At 49.3% G+C, this 11,479-nt stretch overlaps 1 protein-coding gene across 1 annotated transcript; it reads right to left on the reverse strand.

Annotated features, from left to right (window-relative positions):
* Positions 1-240: 240 nt before the first annotated feature.
* On the reverse strand, positions 241-11,263 carry CALM1 (calmodulin 1). Its single transcript, XM_034993082.1, has 6 exons — positions 11,001-11,263; positions 7,954-7,984; positions 6,832-6,975; positions 4,568-4,674; positions 4,018-4,153; positions 241-3,833 (listed from the first exon to the last, which is right to left on the reverse strand). Exons 1-6 carry the CDS (start codon positions 11,001-11,003, stop codon positions 3,805-3,807), a joined length of 450 nt encoding a protein of 149 aa, XP_034848973.1. The 5' UTR covers positions 11,004-11,263; the 3' UTR covers positions 241-3,804.
* Positions 11,264-11,479: the final 216 nt, after the last annotated feature.

An 11,479-nucleotide genomic window follows, 5' to 3' on the forward strand; every position in this document is an offset into this window, starting at 1 on the left:
TAAAGCGAGCACGGATATGGTATATACGCCACGAGATGGTATTCAAATGTCAGCTATGTAACACCTGAACTGAAAACTAGAGCGGAGCTGTCGTGGGATGTGTCCGTGGTGTTTCGGGCCCCTCCTGCTCACCTACCGTCCTAGAGCCTGGGTGCAATTACATCTGGGGGCAGGAGCACCTTGTTCATTAAGCAGAAGGGACCGGAGGCTACACAAGCTAAAAACCTACACAGTTCGCAGTTAGAGATGAAAGGCTGCAGAAATGTTTATTGAATACAGTGCCAGGTTTATAAATAAAACTTATTTACAATTTCCATAGAGTTGGTCCCCCATCAGAGAGGTGGTTAAATCTCCAAACAGTTTATCTCAAGATTTACAGAAACGTTCAAGTACATCTCCTTTTCAAATTGCCACGGTGAAGGGTACCTTCTGTTATCAGAACTCCCGCCATCTTTGCTACAGACGTGTTTAAGGAACATTAGAAGAGCTGGAGAAAGAACACACACTCCACCCATGTCGCTACCTTCTTACTCCAAGGGGTACGGACAGCAAAGGATTTCGGTCTCCTACAAGACAACTTCGAGGGATCGAGAAAAAGGAAAATACTAACTTCCAGCTGAAGGGGATAGGTTAAGACACATTCGTGGAAATCTCGTCACTGCCGAAAGGGTAGTGTACTTCGGATATATAATAATTAATTCAAATGTTTAAAATCAATTGAATGAACCGAAGAGCAGACTTTTGACCAAATTTACATTCTTTGTTCAGGAAGAAGTTCCCAGTGTGCTGAGGGGCTAATAATATGCTGCCACTCTTGAGAGGCCACAGCGGCACTCGGGAAGGCCTGCTGGACGGCCACTCGTCACAACGCGGGTTACAGGTAGAGTCAGACATGCATTTATAAAGAGAATATAAAAATATGTACAGTAGCTAATTTTCAGTGTGTTTAAGTTGCCGAAAGACACCAATTAAAGTGTGCAAAAATTCGTTTGTCTAAAAATCAGAAAAAGCCTTCCTTGGCAACAGTGCGTCAAAAGCCCATCTGAAACATCGAGATGAATTTGCCTTGCTCAACACCTACCCCCAACAGATGGAGAACAAAACTATGAAAGTGTTTGCCAAGGACTCAGCAGTTTCTTATGGCAAGTCTCAGGCTCAAGCGGGATGCCAGTTAAACTAGTCACTTTATATATATAAATATATGTATATATTTATAGAGCAGTTAGAAGTAAGGGGCAGGAGAGTTTACAGGGAGGTGCTAACCAACTTTCAGGGTACGGACCCAACACCCAGCTATTTCCTCTCACAAACGCATGCAGCCTGCAAAGACCCCACCTGGGCTGGTCTTCCCCTCAAAAGCCAGAGGGAAAAGGCTCCGGTGGACGGGGCCGCCCTCTGCACCAAGCTGGGGACTCAGCACTCCCCGGGGGAAAGGCTTGCTTCCCAAACAGGATGCTAGCCATGTTAAGAATCTGGTTTCAAAAGCAGTCTTTTCGGAAGGACTGTGGGACCGCTAAAATGGAGCCCACCCAGCTTCTAGAAAAAGACTTGACGGAAGAGTTAAGACAGAAGGCAAAGTTTTAAAAACAAGTTAAATTACCCCCAACTCTCTTTCAAACTACCAAGAAGCCATCAGACACAGGCCTGAATGGGTCAACACTTGGCCTCCCTCGCAAGAAACATCCAGGAGCCCTGGGTCCTCCCTCTCTCACCTGGAGAACCTCCAAGGTGTTCTCAGGTGTGCCTTCCAGATTCAGGGAATTGTGAAAGTCCCCTCCAGCTCCGTTGTCTCTTCTACAACCACCCAGTCTAAGGGCCAACGGCAGAAGTAAATGGGCGGGCTCCTCCTCTCCACTGCTCTGACCTATCCCTCTGGCAGGAAATCTGGCAAGCTGCAAAACGCCAGAAAGACAGGGAGTAGGAGAGGGAGAAGCCAAGGGTCTCTATAAATCAGCCCTAAATGCACCCATTTGGCTGCCAAGAGCTTCTTGCTGCCTAGCTAGCAGCCTGCCGCGGTTCCCTGGCAAATTAAAACCTCCCACGGAAAGACTCAAAAACCCAACACTCCTTCCTGGTGAGAAACCAAATGCACATCCAGCCTGCATTTCAGAAAAGAGTTCTGCACTGGTTGCAATATTCCTTTAAAGGGGTTTTTAAAGCACACCAATCCCACTGCGAAGACCAGTACCAGCATCTATCTGTTTTGGTTACAGTTTTATCATTAGACACAAAATCCCCTCCAGGCTGGAGTTTACTTTCAAGCTGGGGGCTAGCATTAGTTCTACTTGGGGGCAGGGAGGAGGGGAGCAAAGTCAAGTCAACTTTGGGGGGGTGGGGAAGGGAAAGTAGCATCATAAATTAAAAATCATGAATCAAAGGTGACCGATAGTGTCTTTTAAGCATAAAGACTGGCTTAGAAGGGACTACTGCTTCTACCACACGGCAAGGATCGAATTACAGACATACTAAATCATGTCTCTTGCACAGATGGTCTCAAGTAGTTACATAAAACAGGTAATCAGCAGCACGATCGAGAAGAACCCCTAAGTACATGCTTGAGAAAAAGTGGTTTTTTTTCCTTCATTACGAAGAGCGCCACTGCCTGAATAATCATTAAGTTACTAGGGTTCACTCCCCCCACCCTACCCCCGCCCCCCCAGTGAAAATACAAGTAGACCTACATGTCCATAGATAGGATGAAGCAATTGCTATCTGCCCTGTTTCAGGCAAGGTCTCAGGCTCAGAGGTTGGTGCTGAGACGTCGGGAGGGAGGAAGGGCGGGAGGGCGAGAAGCCCGATGCTGGGCTGTGGGCTTTTAAAGTACTGACCTCTCCTCCAACTACCTTGTCCCCGTTGAGATCTCAGCTTTACAAAGCATGTAACACCACTTTAAGTTAATGGTCTTTTTTTTATTGGAATAAAAAAAAAAAAAAGACTAGCATTTACAACTTGGAATGGACGTAAATTGTAATTTCTTGATCAGCAATGTTGATGCTTGTGCTGAAGTCCACAGCCACAACCTACTCTGCTCGCTCCAAGTCATGGTTCAGGAGGTTTTAAAAACAGAGAGTCCCAAGATGCTCCCTTGGTAAAGGTTTTTTTTAAAAAAAAAAAAAAATGCGTGTGAATGGTGACAGCCTGACACCCATTTCGCTCTAAGACAACACGGGACAACGCTAAACCAACACACACGGCATGCCACCGGGATGAGGGTCATGGTCACCATAGGTGGAGGCGCCCGGAAGTACGAGAGGGCCATCCTGCTAAGTGGGGCTGCGTCTAGACAGTTTATCCTTCACCCATTTTTCTGCACAGCATCCTGAGGTAAACCAATTTTAAATGTTTTGTTTTCAGTAAACCAGCTAAGACAATTTATACTAACAAATTGAACTAGAACCCATTTGAAGAAGTTTTAAATTTGTTTTTTTCATTTTTTGTTTTTAATACAAATGCCTGACTGTGCTCAATTGTCAAGCTGCATGCATGAAAAACTGGCCAGCCCAAACAGTGTATTAATCATGAGCAAATGGAACTGCAAGGAGTCCATTAGGTGCTTCCTTATCATTAAGGTAGTACAAGTATTTATATCGTAAAACTGATGTGTAGCTTGATCTTTAGGGGACAGGACCACCAACCAATACATGCAGATTTTGTGTGTGTGGACAGAAGGTACTTTTGACATTCAGTTTTGCTATATAGAAACAGAATGAGTAAATGAACTTTCTTTTTTTTTTTTTGCAAGAGGTAAGTAAAAGATTCAATTTGATTCTTCTAGAAGGGGGGAAAGGAGTTGAAAGTAGGCCTTCATTTTGCAGTCATCATCTGTACGAATTCTGTAAAGACAAATAATCATAGCTTTTGGTTATCTTCAAAAGCAGCTTGAATGAACACAACATCTCTACTCTGCATAAAGAATATAAATAAAAATCAGTGTCTCATGAAGCAGTTAACTTGTTTATAGATACGAAAGGGAGGACTCTTAAAAACTAAGCTAAAGAGACTCTGCAGTGTTTTTACCTTCATAGTTGACTTGCCCATCTCCATCAATATCTGCTTCTCTGATCATTTCATCTACTTCTTCATCTGTTAGTTTTTCTCCTAAGTTGGTCATGACATGACGTAGCTCCGCTGCACTGATGTAACCGTTGCCATCCTGTGAACGTTAAGCAGGGGCTACTGAGGGTGGTGGAGAGGGCTTCTGAACGGGCACGCAAGTCTGGGACGTACTCGTGCCCTCACCCGGCACCGCCAACTCTGCACACGGGGACAGGTCGCCCAGCTCCGGTCCCCGCCCAACCCACCAAGTGCAAGCCCTTGGTGAGCACCGAAAATGCAGGGGCTTGGCAAGCGCTAACAAACTGAAAGCAGCAATCAAGAAGCTTTCAGAATTCCCCACTACTTATGCTCACCCTCACCCAATTTAAGGTTGCTGCAGTTAAGTCGGCTTATTTCAAAGTGAGATCAGCGCAGAGGCCCAGGCATTTTGGTTTAAGTGTTCGAAGTATTTCAGAAATGGGAGCAAAGAAGCCGTCCACAGGGACGGTCTGCAACACGGATGCAGATTTACCTTGTCAAAGACTCGGAATGCCTCGCGAATTTCTTCTTCACTGTCTGTATCTTTCATTTTTCTAGCCATCATAGTCAAAAATTCTGGGAAGTCGATGGTGCCATTTCCTCAAATTAAAAAACAAAAGCTCACATAAAATAAATGCTCCAGTGACGCTCCCTCCCCAGCAGTGATAATCTTTTCAAAGCACTTTAGAGAACGGTTAAGACTCACTTGGACAAACCGATGGGTTATTCTATGAGGTTAAACCATTTCTAAGTCTCAACTGTTCAAATACTTCGCAGGGCCATTTCACATATTCATGTAATTCAAACTAGTAATCAGGGTCCAGGAGAGCACTTCATGATGCAAAGAAAACTGCATGTGTAGATTCTTGACTGCTAAAGGCGGTTATGCAGTTCAAGAAGAGAAAGCCCACAGCACCCTTCATTCCTGATGGAAGCACTCGAGACTGTCTCCTTCCCCCCGCCCAAGTGAGGGGTGAGCCCTCGGTCCTCCCTCTGTCTTGGTTCGTGATGCTGGTCAAGGCCCAGAACTGGCCCGCCAGCACAACACGATGTTTTTACAGAAGAAAAGGATTACGGGAAGGGGGAAAATGGGACTTTCTTATGCCACGGACCATAAAGTATCACACGGTCTTCTCCAGAAGGTGTTTCCTGGCCACATTCTGATGAAATCACCTAATCATTTTTTCCTCCAACTCAGGGTCTTTGCTTCCTCATTAAGGGCAAGGCTCGGAAGTGTTTTCAAAGCTCAGACCATTACCACTTAGGAAACTGGGTCAGAAGCGTCTGTTCTACGGTCAGTATTCCAAGTAACTTCCCCCTCTAAAGCTAAGAGTTAGGCGAGCACCCCCCAAAGACAAACCAGCAGATTAACAATGTAAATTGAATTAAAGGAAACAAAAATTAAATTAGAAGAAAAAAGCCTCAGGTTAAGTTATTCATTTTCACCGGTACCTTTAAATCAAAATAATTATTCAGAAATCCCTTTGGCCTCCAAAATTTTAAAGCATTATGGTACTCATGCAAGACAAAGTAAATTATTTGAAGTGCTATCTCATAGCCATGCAGAGAAGACACCCTTAGGCATTACATTTACTCATTACAAATAGGAGACTCTGTGGCCTGGGAAAACTCACTCCTTCCTTGTTCTATACAATCTAAGAGCCTAATCCATTCTGCCAGTCCCTAAGCACCGTTTCCCAGGGCTCACATAAGATGGGGGGTGGTCACCCCATGTTCCCAGATGGCCAATCATCGTAGCAGTCAAACAAGAGGGAATTATGATCTACCCCTTTTCCAGAACATTAATATGGACGAACACACTTTCCAAAGTAGCTTGAATGAGCTGAAACCACTTGTTAAAGAGCTCACCCAAAACCCCTGCTTCTAAATATACATGACCAGACAAATTTATTTCTACTTTATCACCTTATGATACGTATGTTTAAATGGTTACTCTCAAGCCAATCATCTAGAAAGTAGTCTAGATCCAAACTGCTTATTCTTAGCTCATTTTTTAAAAATTTACCAGGCTCTACAATGTCATATATTAACTGCATATACATGGTTTCCAAAAAAGACAGTTTTTTGAGAGGGGAATGCTCAAGAATTGCTTACTGAGAAAAAGTGAGCAATAAAAGGTCTACTGTCCACTGTTCTAGAGTCCAGAGGAATCGGTGACCAGTTGGTGACCCCGTTACAGGGGGTACTGCTTGTTCCTTCTTGCTCTGCACTTTATTCATCTTCCCCTTCTGTTAGGTTCTATAATCTACTCCCCTCCAGTCATCAAGCACTCCATGTCCAAGCCTTACATGATCCTCAAAATTCTCTGTAATAAACACATCTGCAGCTCACGCTGTACTCAATTCTACATTAATGTCTAACAGTGCTCTTCTCCCACTTCACTTCCCACTCCTCCTGGAGACAGTCAGCTTTTTGAAAAGTCTATGGCTATTTATTTTTACTTCCCCAAAGGACTCAGTGCAGACTCATGGGCCAGTTGATAAAAAAGACTGAGCTGTAGGTCACGGCAAGTAGAAAAGAACAATACGCCAATCTGATCCAGGAAATGTTCTAGACAGTGAGCACAGCCAAAGGCAGGCCATAATCTTCTATTTTCATTGTCAACGGCCCGTCAGGCAACCACCAAAAGGAGCGCTGCGCATTTGCTTTGCTCTGGGGACCTGAAAGACAATCTTGTGACATGTCTGAACTTGAATTACACAACACTGGCACTCATTCATAGGTTTGAGCCCTCACCGTCAGCATCCACCTCGTTGATCATATCCTGCAACTCGGCTTCTGTTGGGTTCTGACCCAGTGACCTCATGACAGTTCCAAGTTCCTTTGTTGTGATGGTTCCATCGCCATCTTTGTCAAATAGGGAGAAAGCTTCCTTGAACTCTGAAAACAAAAGTTTACCCTTTAGAATGAAGGTCTTCACCCAAACCGGCCACCGCACACACTTCCCTTGGGGGGCTTGCCAAAGCAAACCAAATGGCACTGAGAATTCTTACGCCAAGTCTGCAAATTATCAGAAACTGCCCAGTCTTTATCTCCTGAAATAAAGACCACAATAGTCCTACTGGACCGGCCTTCATTCAACAGTCCATAAAGCAAACACTGCTCCTGGTTACCGGTTCCATAAAACCACAGTATTCTCCTATTTTTAAAGAAAACTAAACTTAAACACACTTAAATTAGTCCTCAATCCAACCTGACAAGTGAAGATGGGTCCGCGGGTTCCCTTTTAAGGCCCTTTCCTGATAAACTGCTACAGCCACAGGAACGCCTTTCACACAACAGGAAGGGGTTACTAGAAATGTACATTCCCAGGTAACCGGCGTGTTCTGTCTAGCTGGCACTTAAGGCATTTCAAAGGCATCCCTGGTTTCTTAAAGAGAAATCATCTCAAAAAAAAGCCCTCCAAGTAATACTAAAAGCTAGAATCTAAACTAACTCCCTACCCAATTATTATAGTAGTCCTAACCCTCATCTCCACCCATCCCCGTGTATTTTCAAATGGCAAGCACAAGCCTTCACGGTGAATTACAAAAAGACCTGTGGCGTGAGAATTCTCAGCGCCCTTTGGGAGCAGCAGGCTCGCCGGGCGCTCCCGTGACAGGCAAAGCCGCGCCCACCATGGAGCCAACACTGCGGAGGGGAGCAAGGAGGCCTAGCCCCGCTTCCTTCCACGCCCCCTCTGCAACACTGGCAAGGAATTAGCACCTGACCTAAGTATTCCTGCTTCTTGCTTCTATTTAAAGAAGTTCTTAGAAACCTACTCAAATTTTAGTCGGGGGAAGGGTCAGAGAAGCCAGCCGGAATGGAGTCGCGCCTAGTTCTGGGCTACTGGGACTCCCTGAGGTCATCACAACTTACCAGCAATCTGCTCTTCGGTCAGCTGATCAGCCTACACAAAGAGAGAAGAGGTTATAACTCAGTGCACAAGCGTTGACTGAGAGCAACAGTTTTCCCAATTGTACTTTTGATACCGACCTTTCAAAAATCACTCTTTAAAAGACAAAAGCCAACCGTGTGAAACTGTTAGCCATTAAATGAAAACAGTGAGAATAAAGGGAACACTTTATGCGATTTTAAAAAACAAAGGAGGGCGCCTGGGTGGCTCAGTCGGTTGAGCGGCTGCCTTCGGCTCAGGTCCTGATCCCGGAGTCCCAGGATCGAGTCCCGCATTGGGCTCCCTGCTCGGCGGGGAGTCTGCTTCTCCCTCTGACCCTTGCCCCTCTCGTGCTCTCTGTCTCTCATTTTCTCTCTCTTGCAAATAAATAAAATCAAAAAAAAAAAAAAAACAACAAAAAAAAAACAAAGGGTGACAAAGAAGTGACAACATTCCACTTCAGGTCTTCTTTGCTGGGCCTCTGGCAGCGTGCTCCCAGGTCTAACAAGGGTCAGGTCATAATCTGAAAAATGGCACCTCTAGTGGAAGGAGGCCACACCACACCGGATGCAGCGGCAAGCTCGGAGAAAGAAGAGCGCCACCTACTGCGCCAGGGACCCCGCAGTCCCCCGCTTCCATCCGAGGATCCCAGCCGGGGGCAGGCTTTGGGCACACCTTGCGCATTGCTGCAGGCGCTCCAAAATCTCCAGACAGGCGTTACATAACGGCACTGGGTTGGATTAACAGCCTTGCCCATCTATTTTATGGGATACAACTAAGTGGAAAAAATAAATACACAGCAACGGGTTACCCCCACCAACCAACTTCATTCCCATGTAATAAATGCTTTCCATTTAAATTAGGCAATTATTCATTAAAAGCCTCCCATTTATAATGGCTGATGTCCTCAGTCAAATTATCTTTGATGAAGAAGCCAGGAAAAAATGCAACCACCCTACAACTGAGCTGTTTCAAAACTGCAAACCTTAAGTACACACAAAAGTACGTAATAATTAGGAGACTATACCTCGTCTTTTCTGGAAAAAGAGCAACTACCAACTTTGCTAGAGAATATTCACTCTACCAATTTTCAGTGTGACATAAGGGCTGCCCGTAATAAACACACTTTACTCAGGTAGTGATGGCCATGAAGGTAATTCGCACTTGTATTGTCTGGTCTCTGCAACACGGAACCTGTGACCTGTGCCTCCAGCCAGGGGACTTGGAGAATGCAAGGAGAACTAGCCTGTATTTTTATTTTAATAAAGTACACCTAATGAAGCCAGTTACAAAGTAAGTCCCAATAGAAAGCTAACCCTGTTATGTTTACGCTAATTCTCAAAATGAAAACTTTCCCAATAGATGTGGTGTTCCAATATAGGGATTTGGAGGAAAGCTTGTTTTTTCAAATTAGAATTGGGTCTTCCTTCCTTTCTACCCCAGTCACCGGAAGGCGGTTTTCTTTACATCGAATGAAGGAGACACGATGATTTACGTAACGCCAGAATAACATCTGTCTTTGTACAACAGGAAGCCCTGCCACACCTCGCACGAGGAGCTGTCACCTTACCGGGGAGAACAGTCCCACCTCACCGCAAAACTCTCTCGGTTAGAGAGCTTTTCGACAGCATCAGCCTTCCTCCATAAAGAAATACCCGGCCTCATATCGCTCTGGCCGAGAGGGTAAAGGTGCTCTGAACCTGTCGGGAGCCATCTCCCCATCCCAAGCCAGAAAGCGCTGTGGGTGATGTCAGCCCAGCCCGCCCAGGGAGGAAGGGGGTTTGTAGAAAACACACCCAGCGAGGCGCACAGGCGCATCTGGCAATCTAGAGGCTGCAGAGAAAGCGGAAACGTGGAGGGCATCTCCCTGCGGACTGCAAAGTGGCGAGGGGCCAGGCAGGGGTGCGTGCCCCGAGAGCAGGGGTGTGGAGGAACGAGGCAGGCCCAGGGCGGGGGCACCGCCCTTCCCTGGCCAGGACCACCCCCCACTCCCACCCCCGCTCCGGGACCGCGCGGCTAGAGGGGGCCAAGCCCGCCCCGCGCCTCCCACCCGCTTCTGCTCCCCCAGGCGGCGAGCCGCACCGCCGCCTCCTCCCGGAGCAGAAACTTTGCGTCTCTAATGGAAACCGAGCCGCGCGCCAGCTCCCTCCTCCCCCGCCCCCCCCGCCCCAATTAGCGCGAGCCGAGTGCCTCCCGCGGGAAGGGACCTCCCGTTGAACAGAGGATCACGCACGCCTTCACTGCCGCACTGGGTGGGGGGCTGCAGGGGTGCGAAACAGGGGGACACGAGCCCCGGGCACACCGCAGGGCCCCGCCCGGCCGCAGGGCGGCCGGCCCGCCGCTTCCGCCCTCTCCGCCCCCCACCCCTCGCCTTCCTGCCCCCACCCCACCCTTCCCCGGCTCCTTCCTTCCCAGCCCACGCCCGCGCCGCGCCCCCCGGGAGGGTGGAGGGAGAGCTGCCGAGCCAGGGCGCCCAGCGGGGTCGCCGGGTGGGGGAGGAGGTGGACGCGAACGGCGCCCTCCAAGCCCCGGCCCGAGCAATGTGCGCCACCGGCTAGGTCGGGCCCATTCATTCTCCGCAGTCCGCCCGGCCCGCCGCCACCGTGCCTAGGGTGGAGGGGGGGCTGGGAAGGGATCGTGTGCCCGGCCCCGCCCGGCTCCCCCGCCCCCCGGGGCCCCGGCCCAGGCGCAGCGCTGCGGGAAGCCCGGGTGCGGCGCGCTGGATGCAGTGGTGCGGCGCTGGGGGAGGGGGTGGATGCGGAAGGCCCCGGTGCAGCTGCGGCCGGAGCCCCTGCCTGCGGACAGCCCACGGCCAAGTCCAGCTCCAAGAGGGACCAAAATTTAAATAAGAAACCCTGGCCGAGAAAAGCGAAATGCAAATCCAAAACGCGTCCTTCTTAACTGCAGCTGCTGCGTAACACCCGGAAAAGAGGAAACCCCCCCGAAAAAAGGGGGGGGCGCTGAACTAAAAATTTGGTAAGAAATCATGGGCAGGCAGCTGCTACGCCGCCGTTTACCACTCCCGACCTACCATGGTGCGAGCGAAGGGAAGAAGAGCAGAGGGAGCGAGGGTGGCTGCACCCGCGCAGGGGCTGTGACGGCGGGGGCGCCTCCGCTGCTGCTGCCGCTGCTACTGCTAAGGCGCGATGAGCGCTCAGCGCTGTGCCGCTGCCGCCGCCCGAGTGCGAGTAACGGCGCCGCGCCCGCGAGGCTCCCACCACCACTGCCGAAGTGCGAGCCTGCGCCCGGCGGTATATATAGGGCGCTCCGTATCCCTCCGCCACGGCCGCTGCCTGCTCGCTCGGAGCGGCGCTGTGAGGGCCGGGCCTCGCCCGGTTGGCCCCGCCCCCGGCGCGCCCCGCCTCCCGCCGCCCCGGCGCGCCCGCCGAGGGCCTGGGGGCCCGGGAAGCGAACGGTTTGGAGAGAGGCGCGAGGTCGTGGGCTGGGGCAGAGGCAGAGCAGGTGGGGCGAGGACTCCCCGGTCCCATCTGGGGCTGGACTAGGGCAGAG

Source organism: Mirounga leonina, unplaced genomic scaffold, assembly GCF_011800145.1.
Source record: "Mirounga leonina isolate KUSES-001 unplaced genomic scaffold, KU_Mleo_1.0 Mir_82, whole genome shotgun sequence".
Taxonomy (NCBI): domain Eukaryota; kingdom Metazoa; phylum Chordata; class Mammalia; order Carnivora; family Phocidae; genus Mirounga; species Mirounga leonina.

Excerpts from the sequence above, each read along its gene's own strand:
- CALM1 (XM_034993082.1), bottom strand. Across the intron at positions 6,976-7,953 it reads GACCGAAGAGCAGATTGCTG|AGTTCAAGGAAGCTTTCTCC; the intron begins GTAAGTTGTGAT and ends TTTTGTTTTCAG. Across the intron at positions 4,154-4,567 it reads CATTCCGAGTCTTTGACAAG|GATGGCAACGGTTACATCAG; the intron begins GTAAATCTGCAT and ends TAACGTTCACAG.